Raw genomic sequence first — 24485 nt, 5'->3', positions numbered from 1 at the left:
CACGAATGAGAGAAAACTAGAGTTTAATAACTTTACACGCTCCGAGCAAGAAAGGAATAGTCAAATAACCACAACCTCTTGGAAGCTATAGAGTCATAAAAATGTATAGCACGGAAACAAATCCTTCAGCCCCAACTTGATCATGCCGACCGGATATCCTAAATTAATCTAGTCCCTTTGCCAGCATTTGGCCCATATCCCTCTAAACCCTTCCTATTCTTGTACCCAACCAGATACATTTTAAATGTCGTCATTGTGCCAGCCTCCTCCACTTTCTGTAGCCGCTCATTCTATACACACTCCACCCTCTGAATGAAAATGTTGCCTCCTAAGTCCCTTTTAACTATTTCCCCTCTTGCCTTAGACACATGCCCTGTAGTTTTGGACTCCTCTACCTTGGAAAAAAGACCTTGGCTATTCACCCTACTCGTGCCCCTCATGATTTTATAAATCTCTAAAAAGTTACCCCTCAGCCTCTGATGCTCCAGGAAAACTAGCCTCAGCTATTTAGCCTCTGATAGCTCAAACCATCCAAGTGTGGAAACATCCTTGTAAATATTTTCTGAACCTTTTCAAGTTTCACAACATCTTTCCTGTAGCAGAGAGGCCAGAATTGAATGCAGTAGTCCAAAAATGGCCTAATCAATGTACTGTACAGCTGCAACATGACACCACAACTCCTATACACAATGTACTGACCAATAAAGGCAGGCTTCTTCGCTATCTTGTCTCTCTGCAACTCCACTGTCAAGGACCTATGAATCTGCACTCCAAGGTCACTTTGTTTGGCAACATTCCCCAGGTTCCTGGGGATCTAACCTTGCTAACTAATCGACCATGCAGGACCCTGTCGAATACCTCACTAAAGTCCATACAGACAATGCCCACGGTTCTGCCTTCATAAATCTTCTTTGTCACTTCAAAAAACTCAACCAGGTCAATGAGACACCATCTCCCATGCACAAAGCTGTGTTGAATAGCCTTAATCAGTTCTTGCCTTTCCAAATACATGTAAATTCTGTCCTTCAGAACCCCTTCTAACAACTTACCCACTACTGACGTCAGTCTCACTAGTTTGTAGTTCTCTGGCTTTCACTTCCAATCTTAAAAATTGGCATCACATTAGCCATCCTCCAGTTTTGTGGCATCTCACCTGTGACTATCGATGGTACAAATGTCTCAGCAAGGGGCCCAGCAATCGCTTCCGTAGCTTCCATCAGAGTTGTGGGTTACACATGATCACGTCCTTGGGATTGATCCACCTTTATGGGTTTTAAGATGTCCAGCACCATCTCCTTTCTAATATAGACACTTATCAAGATATCACTATTTATTTCTCCAAGTTCTCCAGCATCCATATCCTTCTTCATTGTAAAAACTGACGCAAAATACTCATTTAGTATCTCACCCAATTCCTGCCATTTCACACATGAAGTTATACAGTGGCAGAGAGGGATGCTTATTTTGGATTTCTTTCCTCCCCAATAGAGGTCTAATTTGGACTGAAAAGGTGCCTGGACAGATAGTCAAAACCAAAGAGTATTTTATATGGTGATAAGAGTTTGGAAAGATTTAGTGGAGAAACAAACTGCAATAAATCTTCGAAACCAGGATTGTGCTCAAGTAGTGGAGGATATTAAATGTTACCTCCCATTCAGGAAAGGAACATGCACATTATTTGTTTCCCAGTATCTGTGTTTTCAAGCCTATTTTGTTTTGTTTAGGAACCAAATTGTCATGTTGTACGTGCGAGTACACAAACTTGCTACAAATAGTGCCCGATACCATTTTAGTAGAAAGTGAAAATAACAGTGGAGTTTTATGACTGGGCCTGAAGCAGGCATTAGTCCATTTACAAAAAATGTTATGTTCCTTAGGCCAGTGAGCCTTACATCAGGGTAGGGAAATTATTGAAGAAGATTCTTAGGAACAGAATTTACTCACATTTGGTGAAGAATAGGCTTAATGAATACAGTCAGTATGACTTTATACACGGGGCATCTTGCCTCACAAACTTTATTGAGTCTTTTGAGGAAGTGACAAGGATAATTGAGGGTAGGGCATTGGATGTTGTCTACTTAATGCATGGTAGGCTGGTCCGGAAAATGAAATCAAATGGGATCTATGGTGAGTTGGTAAGTCAGATAAAAAATTGGCTTATTCATAGAAGACAGAGGGTAGTTGTGGAGGGGTGTTTTCTGATTGGAGATCTGTGACCAATAATGCAGCACAAGTATTAGTGCTGGGACTTCTTTTGTTTGCATTTTATATATATAAATGATTTGAGTGAATATGATGATGGTCTGTTTAGTAAGCTTGCAGTTGCATGAAAGTTAGTGGAGCTGTGGATAGTGTGCAAGGTTTCAACAGATGCAGCAGGATATAGATCAGTTGGAAATTTGGGTAGAAAAATGACAAGATAAAGATTAATTCAGACAAGTGTGAGGTGATGTATTTTGGAAGTGAAATGGAGGGGGAAGGTATACAATAAATGGCAGGATCCTTCGGAGCATTGATGTAGAGAGGTATCTTGGGGTCCAAGTCTATAACTCCATGAAAGTAGCAACAAAAGTGGATAAGGTAGTAAAGAAAGTGTACAGCATCAGTTGGGGCATTGCATAGAAAAGTTGGTAAGTCATGTTGCAGCTGTAAAAGACTTTAGTGAACTTGCAGGCCAGAGATCTCACAGTTGGGATCAAATGTGACAGAAAAGCTACCCCTTATTAGCATTTTAACAAGACTGATATATAGATCAGTCTCCACAGAATTACAAACCTCACAGGAGCCGGTCTTACTTCCAAACACCTTACTTTTCGCCTCTTCACCACATCATTAAATCCAGTTGGATTGGTGTTTATTAACTTGGATTGTTTTTGTTAGAGCATTGGAAGCTGAGGGACAACCTGATAGAAAATTATAAAATTATCAAAGGCATGGGATAGAGTGTGTAGTCAGAGTCTGTTTCTTAGAGTGGAAATTTCAAGGCACAGGTTTATGGTGAGAGGGGAAAGCTTTAAAGGAGATGTGCGAGAAGTTTTTTTTTGACACAGGCATTGGTTAAGTGCTTGGAATGTGCTCCCAGCGTAGGAGCAAGTATGTCAACAAAGTTTAAGAGGCACTTAGACATATGAACAAGCAGGAATAGAGGGATACAGACCATGTGCAGGCAGATGGCATTAGTTTAAAATGGTATCATAGTTGGCACAGACATGGGGACCAGAGGACCTAGTCTTGGACTGTGCTATTCTGTGTTGTAAGTGCCTTTCTCTGGTTCCTAATGCAAATTTAGTTCTCTCTAAGGAATAACAAGACTACCAATACACAATTTAAGACATTTAACGTAATTTCTGTCACATTTGATCCCAACTGTGAGATCTCTGGCCTGCACGTTCACTCCCTCGGATCTCTACCCTCGTTTACCTTCAGCTTCAAACCCCAAACCCCAAACTCCAAACTCTACTTCCACTTCCTTTAAAGGAATGCAAAAAAATAGTATAATGGACTAGAGGTTAAGTAGTTAGTAATTAATCTTCTAAGCTACAGAAGAGCTACCCCTTATTAGCATTTTAACAAGACTGATATATAGATCAGTCTCCACAGAATTACAAACCTCACAGGAGCCGGTCTTACTTCCAAACACCTTACTTTTCGCCTCTTCACCACATCATTAAATCTAGTCAAAAGAGCCTAGCTCCAGGCTTCTAAGGAATCCTTAACTGAACTCCAGCATCATAGCTAGTTCTGATGAACATAGATCATGCAAGGTATACCTTCCAGATTTACGAATTTCCTGTTGTTTCTCTGTTGTCAGTTAGATGAACAGCTGTAATCTGCAGTTTACTTACTCGTTAGCAATGAACTGCCTTTTCCTTGTTGATTGCAGCTGCTGTAATCTCTTTCTGTATTTCAATTCAAAATCTCTGAGACAGAAATCCTGAAATTACAAGAATGTATGCTTTTCCTTTGTTTTTTGGATGTTGAGTGTGGTATGTGGATTTCAACAGCACCTCATCTGGGTCCACAATCCCTTGGTAATTAGGCCACATGGATGTGTCATGGGCAGAAGTTGTAGCAAATCACATGACTCTTCATTACTCCATTTTGCTTTAACTGAAAAAGACAGTTTAAAACATAACCATCTTATAGAACCTTGCATTTGAAATCATAAAATTATACCTGAAAATTAAATTATAACACTAATTGATTCTTCTCTTTTGTTTAGATATTATTGGAGTTCACTATTTACCTACTGGTTTCCTAGCACTATCACACAGTGTTTGTCAATCACTGTTTGAGGAGCTCCTTCTTTTATTGCAGCCTCTTTCATTGCTGCCATTCGATTTAGATCTGATGTTTGAATATCATGTTATCCAAATGAACATGGAGCAACAGAAGAAGAAGGAACAACTCAAAGTCAAGCAGGACCTCTTGCAATCTGTGCACTCTACCTTTCAACTCATGAGGAACAATGGTAGTAATGTAAGTTTGGGACCTATACAGGACAGAGAAGACAAATCAGAAGGATTTACACTGAAAGGTGTAATAGCAAGGGATGCTGTAATACTAGATAAACATGAAGATGATGTACAGAATGTGGAAAAAATTAGAAAGGAGAACGTAAGTGAAATTAAAAAGGACAAGCAAGCAGGCTGGTGGTACCAGCTTATGCAGAGCTCACAGGTATATATTGAAGGTTCTTCAGAACAATCAATGTTTGTAAACTGGGAGAAGAGAAAGAAGCAAAGTACAGCTACCGTACTCCCACAGTTAGGCATCAATACAGAGAAAAAATCATTTCGAGACGGTGTCCCAGAAGGAGCAGAGAGTCAACCAGTATCTGAATTACACAAGTTGAACATTTGTGGTGTGTTGTCCAATCAAGCTGAGTCCAGTGAAGAGGCAGCAGCCACTAAGGGATTGTCAAAAAAGATTCAGCCTGAGTATTCTAAAAATGAAGCCAAACCTTCTTGGATGGGGAGTCCTCCAGAATCCGTGCTACATGAACTTAAGAATAGCAAAGTTAATGAAAGCACTGCTTCAAACAATAATGATCCACAACCAGGAAAAATGCCAAACATGGATAATACTGAAAGCAAGCAAAGAATGTGGCTGGGCCGGTTATTTGGTGCAAGTGTAAATCAGGCTAGAAAAGAAGAGGCACGACTGGTAAAGTCACAAAAAAACAGGTTAGTCTGTTTTCTTTCTTGTTCCCAGGAAATAGACAGTTGCTGTCAGGGTGGTATTTATTGTGCATCCTGTTGGCTTCAGAAGATGTCTCTCCTCCTGAAACTACTGCAATCTGCAAGGTGCTCCCATAATCTTTAAGGAAGACCAGAATGTCAAGATATTGACTTAGGCACAGTAAAGGAACAAGTCATATAGGTCCAAGTATGTTGTACTGAGAGGAATTTGTAGATCAATCAATCTGGCAAGGCAGCCTCAACAATGAGATCATAGAGAATATTTGGGACATTTTCTTAGAAAGATACGTTTTGGAATCTAGCAGGGACCAGGCTATTTTGGACCTGTTAAATGTGTACTGAGACAGTACTGAAGTGAAGGATTCTCATGGCAAGATTGGTCATAGCATGATCGTGGTTTGAGAGATGTTGGTGCATAACTTATGTCTTAAGTAAAGGCAATTACAAAGATATGATGACACAGCTATTGTAAGTGGACCAGGTAAATAGGTTAAAAGATAGGACAGTAGAGAAGCAGTGACAATCTTTAAGAAGAGAGTTAATGTCGAATATATCTTTGTTGAAAGATCCATGGTTAACTTAGGAAGTTAAGGGTTGTATTAATCTGGAAAAAATGTCATGCAACATTGCAAAGATCATTAGTGTATCGGAATGAGAAATCATGGTTTTAGGATAAGGGGTAACAGATTTAAAATAGAGATAAGGGAAACTTTTCCCAAAGGGCCATAAATCTGCAGAATTCACTACCTCAGAGTGTAATGAGTGCCAGGACATTTAGTAAGTTTAAGGAGGAAATAGACAGATTTTCAACAGAAATTAGTTGAAGGGTTATGGAAAGAGGCAAGAGTGAGACTGAGACGAGATCGACCATGATTGTATTAAATGGCAAAGCAGACTCAGAGGGCTGAATTGCCAACTCCTGTTCGTTGTTCTTATGTTCTAAGATGGGAAAACTTTAGAAGCTAGCAAAAAATGGCTGAAAGAGAATGGAGTTCGAGAAATTTGAAATTATGAGAAAACTAGTAAACAATATAAAGACAGACGTAAAGAAAAACTCTACAAAAGAGCTCTGACCCCACTACCAAAGACACTTGTCCTTCCCCACCCTTATCTGCCTTCTGGAGGGACCACTCTCCTTGGCTTCCTCATCCACTCCACACTCCCTTCCAGCCCACCACCCCGGCACTTTTCCCTGCAACCGCAGGAAGTGCTACACTTGCCCCGACACCTTCCCCCTCACCCCCAACCCAGGAACCAAGAACACCTTCCACATTAAACAGATGTTCACCTGCACATCTACTAATGTGGTATATTGTATGTGCTGTTCCTGATGTGGCCTCCACTACATCGGGGAAACCAATGGTTTGGAGACCGCTTTGTGGAGCACCTACACTTAGTTTGTGACAAATGACTACATCTCCCAGTTGCAAACCTCTTCATCTTCCCCTCCCACTCCTTGGATGACATGTACATCCTGGGTCTCCTCCAGTGCCACAACGATGCCATCCGAAGGCTGGAGGAACAGCACCTCATATTTCGCTTGGGAACTCTGCAGCCCAATGGTCTCAATGTGGTTTTCACAAACGTCAAAATTTTGCCTCCCCTGACCTCATCTCAAGACCAGCCTAAAAAAATGTACCCACCTCCTTGACCTGTCCGTCTTTTCTCCCACCTATCTGTTCCTCCCACCTCACTGACCAACCCCCCATCCCTGCTTTCTCCCTACTAGCTTCATCCCTGCCTCCTTGACCTGTCCGTCTTCCCTCCCGCCTACCTGCTTCTCCTTCCCCACTGACCAACCCCCATCCCAACTCCCTGCACTCCCCTTTACTGGCTTCATCCCCGCCTCCTTGACCTGCCTGTCTTCTCTCCACATTTCTGCTCCTCTTTCCACCTTCCATCATCGCCTCCCCACTCTCTATTTATTTGAGTCCCCTTCCCTGCCCCCATTTCTGAAGAAGGGTCCAGACCCAAAACGTCAGCTTTCCTGCTCCTCTGATGCTGCCTGGCCTGCTGTGTTCCGCCAGCTCTATACCTTGTTATCTACAAAATTACAAATAGGAAAAGAGCAGTAACAGTGAACCTTACTTTGTAGAGCGTAAGCCTGGGGAAATAATAATGGGAAATGGGGACATAGAATAGACTTTGAATAAATGTTTTGTATTTGTCCAGGAAATTTGGAAAATATTCTGAGTGTTTTAGAAAAGGAGGGAGAACAATTACAATCACGAGAAAACAGTTGGTAGGAAACAGTTAATAAGGATTAAAGCCTGACAAGTTCCTTGGGCCTGATAGGATCTTGAACGAAGAAATGCTTAGACTCTGGAAATGTCCCACGGCTTCGAAAACTGAAACAGCACTATTTAAGAAAGAAAGGAACTAGAAAGCAGGAGACAGTAGACCAGTTAGTCTTAACATTAGAAACTTGCTAGATCCATTATTCAAGAGATACTGGCAGGACATTTAGAAAATTGTAATACAATCAGACACAATCAATATGATTTTGTAAAATGGTACTAATTTTGGTAATTTTATTGGACAATACCTTGAGAATGTTACAAGCAAGGTTGCTAAATGAGTATAGCAGAAGTTGTACGTTTGGACTTCAGTAAGGTGCCACATACTGCAAAGTTTGCCTCTAAAGAGCACATGGTATTTGGTTAATGTATTAATATGGATAGAAGATGAATCAACTAACTAGAAACATTGGAGGGATAAATGGATCATTTCTCAGGTTAGTAAACTAACTAGTGGAATGCCATTAAAATCAGTAGCTGGGCATTAACTATTTACAATCTATAATAACTTGGATGAAGGGAAGGTCACAATTTGAGATGAACTGAACATTTATTTGCATAAGTTTATTGCGAGTCAACTTTAAGTCAGCAAAGTAATCTGATTTTCTTGTCTGCCACGAAGCTAATTTCATGCTCAGGTTTTACTTTCACATTTTCTTTTTTACATTTTTAGATTCTGGCCAAACTATTTGCCGTGTTTCCCATTAGCTGCCGAATTATACATCAATTGTGTTCATCTTCCTGAATTTAAAGAATTGAAATCTTTATCACATTATTTTAAGCTGGAGTGCAAGCGTTTGTCTGAAGCACAAGTTCTTGAATCAATTGTGCCTCATTCCTTTTAGTCAACTTTAAATCAGATGTCACAAATGATTCTGAGTGACCAACTGTACAGAATTTTACTGTCTTCGCATTCTTTCTGGTGAAGGAAGTACTTGGCTTCCAAATTTAGCATGTGAAGAACCTTCAGGATAATTTGTCTTTCTTCTGCTGTAGAAACCTTTTGCTGCAACAGCCCATCACAAAATGTCTTTGTAAGACCAGCTAACAGTTCATCTACCTATTAATTAAAAATTTAAAGTTTGTACTGTGCTTTGCAATTAAAGATGGCCATAGATTTGCACATATTGTGTCAAATCAATCAGTGAGATACTGTAGAGTCTAATATAAAAGTGGAAGTTCACAAATCATGACATATTTTATCGAATTCCAGGGTTTTTTTTAATCAAAAGTTTAAGTGTTATTTCCTGGCCTCAGTTATAGGGTGACAGTAATTGACTAAATTGTCAATCGTTTTCCTTAAAACTGACTGACAGTGTGAGATTGCAAAAGCATGAAATGTTTTCATAGAAACAGAAAATAAGAACAGGAGTGGGCCATTCGGCCCTTAATGTTTCATGAATGCTCCACCATTCGTTATGATTATGGCTGATCAGCTAACCTTGTAGTCTGTTCCTGCTTTTCACCCAGATCCTTTAATCCCTTTAGCCACAAATGCTTTATCCAACTCCTTGAAATCATGCAGTGCTTGGCTTCAACTGTTTTCTAAGTAGTGATTCCACAGGCTAACCACTCTCTAGGTGAAGAAATTTCTCCTCATCTTAGTAGTAAATCATTTACCCCATATCCTTAGGTTATGACCTGAGCTTCCAGACTCCCCTGCCTTTGGGAACATCCTTCCTGTGTGTGCTCTGTCTACTCCTGTGAGAATTGTGTAGGCATTTTTGAGATCGCACACACATTCTTCTGAACTCCAGCAAATATAATCTTAACCGATTCAACCTCTCCTCATCTATCTCAACATCCCAGGAATTGGTCAGGTAAATGTTCCCTGTACTCCGTCTTTGGCAGAGACATTCCTCCCCAGTAGGGTGACCAAAACTGCACATGATATTCCAGGTATGCCCTCACCAAGGCTCTGTATAATTATAGCAGGTTGTTACTGCTCCTGCACTTGAATCCTTAGGCTATGAAGGCCAAGATTTGCCTTCATTAACACCTTCTGTACCTACATGCTTTCCTTGAGTGATTGGCGTACAGGGACTCCTAAGTCTCATTGTATATTCCCCTGTTTCAATGTATAGCTTGTTAGGTAGTAATCTACACACCTGTTTTTTTCAACCAAAGTGGACAACTTCATATTTATTCATTTTGTTATGCTTTAGCCATGCATATGCCCATTCAGTCATCTTGTCAGAATTACACTGATACACCTCTGCATCCTCCTTACAACCCAACTTTGTGTCACGTGCAAATTTGGGGATTTTACTTTTATTTTCCTCATCAAATCACTAATGTATATTGTGAATAGGTCAAGGCTAGCAAAGATCCCTGCACTACCTCATTCGTTACTGCCTGTCATTCGAAAAAGACCTATATATCCCTACTCATTGTTTCCAGTATACCAACCAGTTTCATTTCCATCTCAATACATTACCCTCAGTTCTGTGCCTTTTAATTTTACACATTGTTCTCTTATGTGAGACTTTGTTGAAAGCCTTCCAAAAGTCCAAATATACCACATCTACTGGCTCTCCCTCATCAACTTTACTCGGTGTATCCTCAAAGAATTCCAATAGATTTGTCAAGCATGATTTCCCTTTCATACATCCTTGCTGATTCTCTCCAATCCTGCCACTGTTTTCCAAATTCTCTGCTATTAGTTCTTTTATAATGAACTTAGCTTTTTCCCCTTTACCATCACATCAACTGGTCTGTAATTTCTGGTTTTTGCTCTGCCTCCTTTCAGAAATAGAGGGGTTACATTAGCTACCCTAGAATATGTAGGAACTGTTCTAGAGTCTATAGAGTCATGGAAGAATGACCAACAATGCATCTACTACGTTTTAGGGCCACTTCCTTCACTATTCTTGGATGTAGATTATCAGGGCTTTGGGATTTATCTGCCTTCAATCTCATTCCTTCAGTTCCTCCCTATCATTAAACTCAGTGTTCTTCGCTATTTTGGGTACGCTTTTTGTGTCATCCTTTATAAACTCTGAACCATTATAAATTGCCCTGTTTCTGTCTGTAGGGGATCCACATTTTTCTTCAATTTTCTTCCTTTCACTTACCTATAGAAACTTTTACTGTCAGTTTGTACATTCTTGCAGGCTTAATCTCTGATTCTATTTTCTCTTTCTTAACTAATCCCTTTGTCCATTTTTGCTGATGTCCAAATATCCATTCCTCAGATCTGGCCAATTTGTATGCCTCTTCCTTGGATCTGATACTGTCTCTAACTTCCTATGGTTTGGCCACCTTTCCCTTTTTACTTTTGTTCCAGATAGGAGTGAACAGCTGCAGTTCATCCATGCTGTCTTTGAATGTTTGCTATTGCCTTTCACCGTCATCCTTTTGAGCATTGTTCAATTCATCATAGTCAGCTCATGTTTCATACCATTATTTCCTGTATTCAGATTCAGGACCTGATTCTGAGAATTAATTATGTCACGCTGTATCTTGATAAGGAATTCTGGCATATTCTGGCGTAATATCCCAGCGGGCCTATGCACACCCAAACTGCTTATTAGTCCTTTCTCATTACACAATACCCATCTAGAATGGCGTATTCTCTAATTTGATTGTTTCTTCATTCATTCATGGGATGATGGTGCCAATGGACAGGCCAACATTTATTGCCCAACCCTAATTACCGCATTGCTGTGGTCTGGAGTCACATGTAGGCCAGATCAGGTGAGGATGGCAGTTCCCTTCCATAAAAGACATTAGTGAATGAGATGGACAGTGGTTTCATGGTCATCAACAGAATTTTAATTCTAGATTTTTATTGTTATTGAATTCAACTTCCACCATCTGCCATGGCAAGTTTTGAACCAGGGTTCCCAGAACATTACCCGGTTCTCTGGATTAACAGTCCAGTGACAATACCACTAGGCTATTGCCTCCCAATATCCTGGGTATCAGGAAATCAGAAAATTTTCTTGTATACACTCCAGGAATTCTTCCTCTATAGTACTGTTAATAAGTTGATTTGCTCAATCTATATACAGATTAAAGTTTACCATAATTAGAGGTGTTCCTTTATTGCATGTACTCTAATTTCCTGTTTGATGCCATTCCCAACATCACCCCTACAACTTGGAGGTCCTGTATACAAACCCCACTAATCGTTTTTCCCCCTTGGTGTTTTTCCTCTGTACCATACCGATTCCGCATCATTGGTCCAAATTTTCAACTTATTTCCTAACTCCTGAGTTGCTTTTAGGGCCTCATCCTTTTTTTAAACCTATATCATTTGTACCAATGTTTACCACAATTAGAGTTGATTCACCTCCCCCTCAAGAGTGTCCAGTAGCTGCTTTCAGAAATCCTTGAGCCTAGTACCAAGGAGGCAAAATACCACCTTGAAGACTTGCCTGCCACTGCAGAAATGCCTTCCTATTCCTCTTACAACTGATCCCCCTATAACTTTTTATTCACCCCTGTGCAGCAGGGTGCCGGGTGCAACAAATTTGGCTGTTGCTGCTTTCCCCTGAGAGACTGTTGTTTTCAACAGTATCCAAATCTGTTTTGCAGGAGAATAGCCAAAGAAGTCTCTTGCACTGTCTAATCGCCTTGATCTGCCTACTAGACACCCATTTAATTCCTGCATGTGGAGTCTTCGCTTGTTGTCTACCTCTGTCTGTATGCTAACCATGATTCTCTCCGCCTTGTGGTTGCTGTGCGGTGACCCCAGCTGCCATTCAAGCTCTGAAATCCTAGCTTCCAGGAGCAGCTGACCCGGGGCATGGGAATTTTCCCTGACTTCCACATAGAGCAGGAAGAATACACCACGGTTTTGAGCTTTCCTGCCATGACTTATCTCTTTTTAAATTAAACCTTTTGGGGAAAAAAAAACATCAATTACACTAGGGTCCTTATTCCAGGTCCTCGTTACTGTAGAATGTAATCCTTATAAGTTATAAATCGCTAAAAAAGGAAAAAGCATCTCTTCTCTTCTGCACCCAATTCCCAGGAACGTATTCTCTGGCTATGTCTCACTTAGGATGCACTCTGTCTCAGCTGCACATGCAGACAAGATCAATATGATTCTTAAGGCTCAAGGGACCAAAGGGTACGAGGCGAACGTGGGAGCATGGTACTGAGTTAGATAATTATCTATGGAGTGCAAAAAATAAGGCTGAAGCACTTGCAACAGTTTTCAGCCAGAAGTATTGAGAGAATCATCCATCTCAGTCTCCTCCAGAGGTCCCCAACAGGGCAGACACTACCTCATTGCCAGGGACCTGAGTTCAATTCCACCCTCGGGTGACTGCCTGTGTAGAGTTTGCACATTCTGCCCGTGTCAGTGTGGGTTTCCTCCAGGTTCTCCAGTTTCCTCTCTCAGTCCAAAGATGTGCAGGTTAGGTGGATTGGCCATGCTAAATTGCCCATAGTGTCCAGGGATGTTTAGATTGGGTGGGTTAGATATGAAGAAATGCAGGGGTAGGGGAGTGAGGTAGGATGTGATGCTTTTTGGATGGGCAATGTGGACTTGTTGGGCTGAATGGCCTGTTTCCACACTCTAAGGATTCTATGATTCAATGATATTGCATGATGGAGCAGACTCAAAGAGCCAAATGGCCTACTCCTGTTCCTTTATTCTCTGTAAGGTTTTAATATGAAGCTGAAGTAAGCTGAATATAACCCTTGTTGAACATAACGTTGGGGTTTGGGTGAAACATTGGGCACTAGTAGACCATTGTTTTTAAAAACAATGAAACATTCAGGGTAGCACAGTGGCCCATTGGTTAGCACTGCTGCCTCATAGTGCCAGAGACCTGGGTTTGATTCCACCCTCAAATGATCGTGTGGAGTTTGCAAATTCTCCCCGTGTCTGCATGGGTTTCCCCCCAACCCCGAGTCCAGAGATGTGCAGTTCAGATGAATTGGCCATGCTGAATTGCTTATACTGTCAGGGATATGTAGGAGTGGTGGATTGGCCATGGGATTTGCAAGGTTACAGGAATAGGGTAGGGATTGGGTCTGGGTGGCATGCTCTTGCAATAGGGTTAGGCTTAGGGTTAGGGTTATGTGGTTACGGTCAGTGTGGACTCAATGGGCCAAATGACCTTCTGCTACACCGTAGAGATTCTATAATTTGATCATTTTAATTAAAACTTTCCATCTTTTTTTTCCAGATTACCTTCTGGCTGGTTGGGACTTGATAGATCGGTGTATGATTTAATGGTGCAGACCATGGGAGCTGGAAAATGGAGAGGTCTCCAGCGTATATCAGAACAATTCAACCCTCAGACTGGAGGTAGTCAGCCTGAATCTCAAGAAAGGAAAGCTCAGCATGAGCGGTAGTAGAATTTACATTATTTTCCTGAATCTAGGCAGTTATGCATTCTAAAATAAGTTGTTTCAAAAGCTATCTTCTGTGATGTCCTGGTGGGTAAACACAGCTTTCTAAAGCACAAAGCAATACAAATCAATAGGTTCAATGTGCAGACTCCGTTTAACTGGAAATTTCAATGAGAACAGTGGTTGTGATGCTTTACTTGCATGATCGAGGAGCATAGAAAATAGGACAGGGATTTCGCCACTCCACACCTTGAGCCTGCTTCGCCGTTCAGTAAGATCAAGGCTGATATTCTAATTCAATGCCATTTTCTCACCGTATCCCCAAATACCTTGGTATCTCTGATATCTAGAAATCTTATCAATCTCCGGTCTTTAATATGCTGAATAACCGTGCATGCACAGTCTTGTTGAACAGAGAATGCCAAAGATTCGCAACCCTCTGTGTGAATTGATTCCTCTATTTCAGCTCTAGATGGCCTGCCTCTCTTTTTGGGACTGCTTGGCTGGTTCTAGGCTCTCAATCAGGAGGAACATCCTTCCTGCATCTATCCTTATAAGAAATTTGTGTGCTTCAGTGAGATCACCTTTCATTTTTATAAACTGGAGCACATATGGCCCCAGTATCCACAATCTTTTCTCCATAGGACATACCCTGTATCCCTGGTATCAGCCTGGTGAGCCTTTATTCCACTCACACTATGACAGGTATAGCCTTCCTAAGGGCAGAAGGTCAAAACTTTTCCTCGGTGACTTTTGTATCTTCTTCTGGGAGGACAGGCATAACCATATTTGGTTTCTGCAAAATTTCCTTACTTCTGCCTATAGAGGACACACATTTAATTTGCTGACTGTTTTCTTTCAACAAACATTGATGGTTTTACATTCCATTTTGTGCTTCTCCCAAAATGTTTGCATTGTCTTTTCTGATTCATCAATATTTTAGTTGTTTTTTGGTGATTTCTAAAATGCTCCGCCATGTTGTAAGTGTCTTCCTTTTATCTAATCATTAACGTCTCCTGTTAGCAATGCTTGCAACTCCTTGCCTGCTAGATTTTTGTACCATTTGTTGTAAACCATGTATGTATTCTTAAAATACTAGTCATTGCCTGACTTCTGTCTTTAATACAGTGTCCCAAACCACCACAGCAAGTTCCCCTCATCCCTTAGTTTTTTGTTTAGATTTAAGACCTTAGTTTCAGATTGAATCTCATCATTTTCATAGTCATAGAGATATACAGCATGGCAACAAGATCCTTCATAGCAAGTCATCCATGCAGACCAGATACCCTAAATTAATCTAGTCCCATTTGCCAGCATTTGGCCCATGTCCCTCCAAACCCTTCCTATTCACATATCCATCCAGATGCCTCCTCCACTTCCTCTGGCAGCTCATTCCATACATACAACCCTCTTAGGTCTCTATATCTTTTTCCTCTCACCTTAAACCTATGCCCTCTAGTTTTGGATGTCCCCACCCCTGGAAAAGAGCTTAGCTATTCACCCTATCCGTGCCCTCCTGACTTTATAAACCTCCATAAGGTCACCCCTCAGCCAGCAATGCTCCAGGGAAAATAGCTCCAGCTTATTCAGCCTCTCCTGATAGCTCAAACCCTGCAACCCTAGCCACATTTTTGTAAATCTTTTCTGAGCCCTTGCAAGTTTCACAACAACCCTCCTTCTGCAGAAAGACCAGAATTGCATGCAGTGTTCCAAAAGCAGCCTAACCAATGTCCTGTACAGCTGCAAAATGAGCTCCCAACTCCTATACCCAATGCACTGACCAATAAAGACAAGTATACTAAACAGCTTCTTCACTACCCAATCTGCCTTCACTTTCCACTTTCAAGGAATATTTAATCTGCATTCCAAGGTCTTTTTGTTCAGCAACACTCCCCAGGACTTTATCATTAAGTGTATAAGTCCTACCACTCTTCAGCCCATTGAAACACAGAATTCATATTCTGGTCACTCCTCCCAAGAGACTCCTTTACGTCAGGATTTCTCATTGATGATTTAAAGTAGCCTGTTCTCTTAAAAAAAACTCATATACATTCCAGGAATTTATCCTCCACAATAATAGTGTCAATTAGATTTACCTGCCTATATATAGTTTGAAGTTCTATGCATTGCAGTTGATTTCCTGATTTACACAGCACCCTATGTCGCCATTATTGTTTACATTTTTAAAAAATTCTTTATCTTTCGTGAGCTAGTAGGTGTCACTAGCATGGCCAGCATTTGTTGCACATCACTAGTTTCCATTTTTTTTATTCACTTACGGGACTTGGTGGTTGCTGTCTCGGCCAGCACGTACTGCTCATCCCATCTGCTCTTGAGAAGGTGGTGATGGGCTACGTTCTTGAACCGTTGCAGTCCATGTGCTGTAGGTAAACTGCAATGCGATAAAGCAGGGAATTTCAGGATTTTCACCCAGCGACACAGAAGGAATGATGATATATTTCCATGGTGAGTGGCTTGGAGTGGAACTTGCAGTTAGTGGTACTCCCCCGTATCTGCTACCCTTGTTCTTCTAGATGGCGGTGCCTGTCAAAGGATCATTGATGAATTTCTGCAGTGCATCTTGTCGGTGGTACATACTACTAGAAACATGTCATCATTCTTTCAGTATCATTGGGTCATAATTTTCCAACTCCCTCCCTTTGGCTATTTGAGGTACCTACACCACATGAACTGTAGCGATTCAAGAAGAAAGCTCACTACCACCTTTGCAAGAGCAACTTGGGATGGGCAATAAATGCTGGCTCAACCAGTGACACTCACATTTCATGAATTAAAAAAATATTTTTTCTGCCATGTTTTGACTGTCGCTTTCCTTACTTCTACCTTGTTTTCTTGCTTTGCCTCATCTAATTTATCCCTCCTTGATCCATCATCCCTTTATTTAATTTAAAGTCCTCTCCACCATCTTGCATAGAATCATACAGTACAGAAGAGGCCCTGAGCCCATCAAAAATTTACTACTACCGACACTTGTCCCATTTTCCTACACTAGGTGCAAAGCCCTGAATGTTATGACAATTTAAGTGGTCATCCAATTACTTATTGATGTTTGTGAGGTTTCCTGCCTCAACTATACTTCCAGGCAATGAATTTTCTTAAAACCCATCTGGTTCACTGATGCTCTTTAGGGAAGGAAACTGCCATCCTTACCTGGTCTGACCTGTTTGTGTCTCCTCCAGAGGTACGCTCTTAACTGCCTTCTGGGCAATTAGGGATGGGCAATAAATGCTGGCCTAGCCAGAGACCCCCCTACATCCCATGAATAAATTTTAAAAATTCCAGACCCCCACCACCCTCCAGATAAAGGTATTTCCTCTAAGCCTCCCGCTTTTTACTTAATAACTATGCCCCCTTGTAATTGAACCTTCAACTAAGGTGAACCGCTGCTTTCTAAACCATTGATGTACAACCAGAACATTGCTTCTTTTTGAATCTAATAAGCAGCTCCCAATTAGCCCAGTACCTGTGCCAGAGCTTCATGAGTGGAAACCCATTTTTCCCACACCAATCTTTGAATACTTTCTGTACTAACTCTCTCATCTTAATTGCCCTACTCCAATTTGCTCATAGGTCTGGTACTAATTCAGAGATTATTACCTTTGAGATCTGCTTGTGAATTTAACTCTTACTTGCTCATATTATCTGAGCAGATCATTTTTCCTAGACTTACCTGTGTTGTTGGTATCCATGTGGACCGCAATCTTTCATCAAGTATGGAGCAGTTGCAGAGAACATTGTAAGAAAAAAATTACCACTTTAGCTGTTTTGATTACCAAAGTCATTGTTGGTAAATTACATGTGGGTAAGCCAAAAAGGTGCATTTGTAAACACTCAAAATCATTTCACTTCATGGAGTTCTACTAACTAAAGCAAAACACTTGCTGTGGAATTGTATTCTGTACTATTTTCAAAATATATTTACTTCATACATATATTTTTCTGCATCTGAGGAAGGACGAAAATTGCCCTGTTTTAAGACATCTGGTAATGCTGTCGGATTAGTTTTCTTGTGAGTCATGTTTCTAAGGTGGTGTGGAGAAATCTAAGCCCTAATATAAATGTTCTGCACACCAAATTGTCCCCTGTTGGCTTCCTTGCAGGTAAATTCTGGTTCCTATCACGAGTGTCGTCCAAGTTGTAGGAATCCTACATGTGAACTCTTAGTATAACATGTCTGCTACACATACAGCATTAGTTTCAAGATTTTTAAAATAAAATTATGTAGTGGTTTGTGGGGGACATTATTCTTCCCATTATAGAAAATTATTGATTGAATGCATGATCCCAAGATCATTTAATTTGAAATGTTACCAAAGTAAGCTTATTTCTCTTTTGGAGGGATTAATTCTTAGATTTGTCATAATTTTAGGTCATCAGTAATCGACATGCCAAGGCATGAAATTTTGACAGCCTTGTTGAATTATAGCAAATGTGAATTACTTCATGTCAATAATTATGGAGCTCATATAGTATAAAAAATTACCTTTGGAGTTTAAATGTTATGGCAGATGATATCTGTGCATTTTGTTGTATGTCCTTTCTCTCTCCCATGTTCTAGAAATACTGACTAGTTGTGGTTCAGGAACAAAAATTTTGTGCTGATTGCTTCTGATAACTCCAAGATTCAGTTTTTATGGTTTTGTAATCAGGAGAGGTTGGATAGGCTGGTACTTTTTTTCCTTGGATCGTAGGGGACTGAGGGATGACCTTACAGAAGTCTATAAAATCATGAGAGGCATAGATGAGATAGATAGCCAGTCGTTTTTCCCCATGGTAGGGGAGTGTAAAACTAGAGGGCACAGGCTTAATGTGAGAGGGGAACGATTCAAAAGGTCGAGAGAAGTAATATTTTCACACAGAGAGTGGTGAGTGTCTGAAACAAGCTGCCAGAAGTAGTGGCGGAAGTGAGTACGATTTCATCATTTAAGAGGCATTCAGAAAAATACGTGGATGGGATACATATGGAGGCGTATGGACCAATCAAGGCAAATGGGACTAGTTTAATTATGAAAAGTGGCCAATTTAGGCAAGTTGAGCTGATGGGCCTGTTTTCATGCTGTGGATCTCTTTGACTCTGTGATTCTAAGTCAATCATATGCCTCACAGTGCCAGGGACCCAGGTTCGATTCTAACCTCGGGAGACTGTCTGTTTGGAGTTTTCACATTCTCCCCGTGTCTGTGTGGGTTTCTTCTGGGTGCTCCGGTTTCCTCCCACAGTCCAAAGATGTGCACGTTAGGTGGATTGGCCATGTTAAATTGCCCGTAGCGTTCAGGGAGGTATAGATGAGGTGGGTTAGAGAGGGATGGGTCTGGGTGGGATGCTCCAAGAGTCAGTGTGGACTTGTTGGGCCGAAGGGCCTGTTTCCACACTGTAGGGATTCTATGAACGGTATTTTGAATAGTTTTGCATTAATTAAATATTATGCTATACACACAATGTCAAAAATAGCAAAAGTACTTTTTCAGAGATAGTAGGAATTGCAGACGCTGGAGAATCTGAGATAACAAGGTGTATAGCAGGCCAAGCAGCATCAGAGCAGCAGGAAGGCTGACGTTTCGGGCCTAGACCCTTCTTCAGAAATGGGGGAGGGGAAGGCGTTTCTGAAGTACATAGGGAGAGAGGGGGACGCGGATAGAAGATGGATATCGTAGAAGGTAGGTGGAGAGGAGACGGACAAGTCAAAGAGGTGGGGATGGAACCAGTAAAGGTGAGTGTAGGTAGGGAGGAGATAGGTCAGTCCAGGGAGGACAGACAGGTCAAGGGGCAGCATGAGGTTAGTATGTAGGACATGGGGGATGGGGCTAGAGGTGAGAGGAGTGGATAGGTGGGAAAAGGTACAGGTTAGGGAGGCAGGGACAAGCTGGGCTGGTCTTGGGATGAGGTAGGGGTAGGGGAGATTTTGAAGCTTGTGAAGTCCACATTGATACGAATGGGCTGCAGGGTTCCCGAACAGAATATGAGGTGCTGATCTTGCAACCTTTGGGTAGCATAGTTGTGGCCCTGCAGGAGGCCCCGGATGGACATGTCGTCTGAGGAATGGAAGGGGGAGTTAAAATGGTTTGCGACTGGGACGTGCAGTTGTTTAGTGCGAACTGAGTGTGTGTGTTCTGCAAAGTGGTCCCCAAGCCTCCGCTTGGTTTCCCTGTTGTAGAGGACACCACAACAGGAACAATGGATACAGTATACCACATTAGCAGATGTGCAGGTGAATATCTGCTTGATGTGGAAAGTCTTCTTGGGGCCTGGGGTAGGGGCAGGTGTAGCACTTCCTGCGGTTGCAGGGGAAAAGTGCGGGTGTGGTGGGGCTGGAGGGGAGTGTGGAGTGGACAAGGGATTCACGGAGAGGATGGTCCCTCTGGAAAGCAGATAAGAGTAGGGAGGGAAAAATGTATTTGGTGGTGGGGTCGGATTGCAGATGGTGGAAGTGTCAGACGATGATGCGTTGGGTCCGGAGGTTGGTCGTGTGGTACGTGAGGATGAGTGGGATTCAGTTTTGGTTGTTATTGCGGGGTGAGGGTGTGAGGGATGTGTTGCGGGAAATGCGAGAGACATGGTCCAGGCCATTCTTGACCACTGAGGGCGGGAAGCTGCGGTCCTTGAAAAACCATCCCACCAACACCTGCCCCGTCACACCCATCCCAGGCCTCAAGAAGACTTTCCACATTAAGCAGATGTTCACCTGCACATCTGCTAATGTGGTATTTTGCATCCGCTGTACCCGGTGTGGTTCCCTCTACATTGGGGAAACCAAGCAAAGGCTTGGGGACCGCTTTGCAGAACACACACGCTTGGTTTGCACTAAACAACTGCACCTCCCAGTCGCAAACCATTTCAATTCCCCCTCCCGTTCCTCAGACGACATGTCCATCCAGGGCCTCCTGCAGTGCCATGACTATGCTACCCAAAGGTTGCAGGATCAGCACCTCATATTCCACTTGGGAACCCTGCAGCCCATTCATATCAATGTGGACTTCTCAAGCTTCAAAATCTCCCCCTCCTCTATTGCATCCCAAAACCAGCCCAGCTTGTCCCATCCCCCCACTTCTAGCCCCACCCTCATCACCTACCTCCTAGCCTCATCCCGCCCCCTTATCCAGTCTGTCCTCCCTGGACTGACCTATCTCCTCCCTACCTCCTCACCTACACTCACCTTTACTGGCTCCATCCCCGACTCTTTGACCTATCTGTCTCCTCTCCATCTATCTTCTCCTCTATCCATCTTCTATCCGCCTCCCCCTCTCCCTATTTATTTTAGAACCCCCTTCCCCTCCTCCATTTCTGAAGAAGGGTCTAGGCCCAAAATGTCAGCCTTCCTGCTCCTCTGATGCTGCTTGGCCTGCTGTTTTCATCCAGCTCTACTATTTATCATCATTTTTTTTATTCAAAAAAGAATCTTCCTTCAATTACTGATGCACCATAAAAGTGACACTTGAGACAGTGTTTCTTCCGTCACTTTTCTCTCAAGAAATCTCTGTATGGCTTCAGAATGACTAATTGCGAAGTCAGAATTAGATGGAGCGTTCAAAAGTCTTTGAACAAGTATGCAAATAAAGAATATTAAAAAATCTATTTCATAACCAAATTCAATAGTCAGGTATTCGTGGATACAAAGAAGCATTTAAGTAGTACTTGCTTTTTATACATAGCTTGAAGAGAGATCATTTGGATCTTTAGGTCTCTGATCTGTGAGTAACTTGGTTTGAGAACAAGGCCTTTTGTCCCATTTGATTGCTGCAGTCAAAATTTAATTGTTTAAGACAAGATAATTGACCAGATAATGAATTTCTTTAATTTTTTATGGGATGTTAGTGGCACTATTAAGGTCAGCATTTTTGCCCATTTATGATTACATTTGAACTCAAATGAGTTGTCAACCATTTCAAAGGACAATTAAGAGTCACCCACATTGCTATCGATTTGAAGTCACATGTAAGCTCGAATAGTTATGGACAAGTTTCTTTTCCTAAAGAACATTAGTGCACCAGATGAATTTTTTCTTGACTATCAAAGACAACACTATTACTGAGACTAGCTTTTAAGTCCTGATACTTTTGTTAACTGAATTTAATTTCCAACACCTGCATTAACTTTGGTGCCTTGATGCTTAGTCTAGTAACATGACCACTACACCACCATCTTCACTGCATGACCAGATAAATGTGCCCCATTTGTAGCCATTAGATTATCAGCTGTTGGTATTGAAAATGCTAATAGTTTTCTGTAAGTAAATCAACATCTTTCATCAAAATCTGTGGTCAAAACTTGAAAAACAATATAATATTCTCCTCTGAGCTATTACTTCTGATGGTAAAGTACAACTAATAGAATTTCATAATTGTTCAAATTATTCAGAAAATGTGCAACTCCTCTAGTACTTCACTTGAAAAAAACAGCCGATTAGTCTTAACGCATTTACACTCAAGTATTTATAGAGATCACAGATTACTAAAGATTTAACAACATTACAGAACGGGGTGGCATACAGAATGCTAACATAAAATATAATTAATACTTAGCATATTGAGATCAGTTACGCATTCAGATTTTCAGACGTATTTTTATTTTCTTTTCCTTCAAGAGAAGTGAAAGCACTTTGTCATCACATAGCAACTGAGAAAGGACAACTCAGCTTTAAAAAAGGTGACGTTCTGAGAGTGATATCAAAAGTGGATGCTGACTGGCTGCTGTGTGGCCTTGGGGCTGAACATGGATTAGTACCCTTTACATACGTGACTCATCCCGAAGATGAGGATTATTAGGCTGAATGCTCAAGAGACTGCGATTTTAATTGAAGTCTGAAGGAATGGAGAGGAACAAATAAAACGTTTACTTCAGCAAGATTTATTGAGCAGAAGAAGCACTAAATTGCCAATATTTCTTTGCTTATTATTTTTTATTGAGTACATTCATGTACAATTATAGAGCCCCCAACAAAATATAATATATTGCTCATCAACTAATTTTCATTTTAGCATTGGTGAGTATAAAGCATGCATGGCACACAAATATTTGTTCAAATTTTCACATGCCTTGAGGAATAAGCAGCGTTATATTAACATACTTCCAAATGAGTGCTACAGAGCTAGGACATAAATGTTACAATTTATTATTTAATGTATATCAAATTTTGACTTAAAATAGTATAAATCGCATGAATTTGTGAAGTACAAATAACAGGCAGTATTTCTGTTTGTGAAAGACAGTATTGGTGCCTTGATTGGATCCTGTAGGGTGACTGAGCTGCCTACCTTTGCACAGTCATTCTACAAGAATGTTTAATGTTTGGGATAGTGTAGGAATCAATGAAAATATAACAATTTGTAGTAATATATACCTCTGGCTTGTAAATATGCAGTTGAAGAAGGTACTCCACATTTAGTTTTATTTACAGACATTCTTTCAATGTGTATTGTATTATTTATTTATTTTGCATATTAATAAAAGTGCTGAAATGACGTGAATTAAGTTGGCATATTGCAATCGTTTGCATTAAATTGTGGTCAATTCATGACAAGAGAAACATTTACTTACTTGAAAAATTATTCCCCTCTCAAAATTTAACAGTTAAACAGATTTGTGAAATTTAAAGAAGCTATAAGTAATGAAAAGAAAACTAAATATAAAGACTTTAATTCAGCCTAAGCTACCCACAGTAACAAAAAGAAAAACTAAATATACAAACTTTTATTCAATCCTCTGTTTAGTAGTAGACTGTAATGCAGTACAACTCAAACATGGCTATCACGTCTGAAGATCATGCTGAAAAATATTTTTATGTTGAAAAATTATGACTAATTGAAATAGCAAAATGTTTTGTCTGACTGAAAGACTTATCCAGATATTTATCCAGAATTTGAGTGTAAGAACATCCCACACAGCCTTCTGACCATTGATTTTATTGGATGAAAATTCTTGAGGGAAGTACTGACCTATGCCTGAATCCATGATACACTTTTTGCTACCTGAAGCCTAGTGCCAAAAGCATTAATTTATCATAGCCATCCTGAATACTCAGAAAATAAGTTAAAATTAAGATTAAAAAGAATAGTGATTTGGATTTAAACTTTAATTTCAAAATGCTGGAATCACTTTGCATAATATAATTTCTACTTTAGAAGGACATAACAGTTGTAATGTTTGTAAACATAGCTGTAATTTCTGTCAAACAGCAATATTCCAAATAAAAGGTCAATGAACATCTGAATAATCAGAGATAAACAATGGGACCTTTTTCTTCAAAAGGTAGAACTTGCAACTCTTCAGCAAATCCTCAAGGCACCGTTACATAAGATAACATCAAACATTTGGCACAAAAGCTAATCATTCAGTCCAACTTGTCTAAATTGATGTTTATACAAGTTTCCTCCCCATCCTTTTAATCTCAACTCATCAACAGTACTAAATGAAAACTGAAAGAACTGTGGAAGCTGTAAATCAGTAACAAAAACAGATGTTACTGGAAAAGCACGCAGGTCTGGCAGCATCTGTGCTGAGAAACCAGTATTAATGTTTTGGGTCGAGTGACCCAAACACAGTTCTGAGGAATGATCATTCGACTGGAAATATTAGACCTATTTTCTCTCCACGGATGCTGCCAGACCTGCTGAGCTTTTCACGCAATTCCTGTTTTTGTCACCAGTATTATTGCTGTATTTC

The 24485-nt window shown here is 40.8% G+C and overlaps 1 protein-coding gene across 2 annotated transcripts in view; it reads left to right on the top strand.

Moving 5' to 3' along the window:
- Positions 1–23290, top strand: part of rusc2 (RUN and SH3 domain containing 2) — a 154891-nt gene extending 131601 nt beyond the window's left edge. For both annotated transcript variants that reach the window (XM_048526907.2, XM_048526897.2), the window contains 3 exons: positions 4223–5186; positions 13642–13806; positions 22408–23290. In XM_048526907.2, coding sequence (XP_048382864.1) covers positions 4223–5186; positions 13642–13806; positions 22408–22588 — 1310 coding nt within the window. In that variant the 3' untranslated portion in view covers positions 22589–23290. The remainder of the gene's footprint in view (positions 1–4222; positions 5187–13641; positions 13807–22407) is intronic.
- Positions 23291–24485: the final 1195 nt, after the last annotated feature.

This window comes from Stegostoma tigrinum, chromosome 1 (genome assembly GCF_030684315.1).
Source record: "Stegostoma tigrinum isolate sSteTig4 chromosome 1, sSteTig4.hap1, whole genome shotgun sequence".
In the NCBI taxonomy this organism is placed as follows: Eukaryota; Metazoa; Chordata; class Chondrichthyes; order Orectolobiformes; family Stegostomatidae; genus Stegostoma; species Stegostoma tigrinum.
This window is presented reverse-complemented; position numbering and strand designations above follow the sequence as displayed.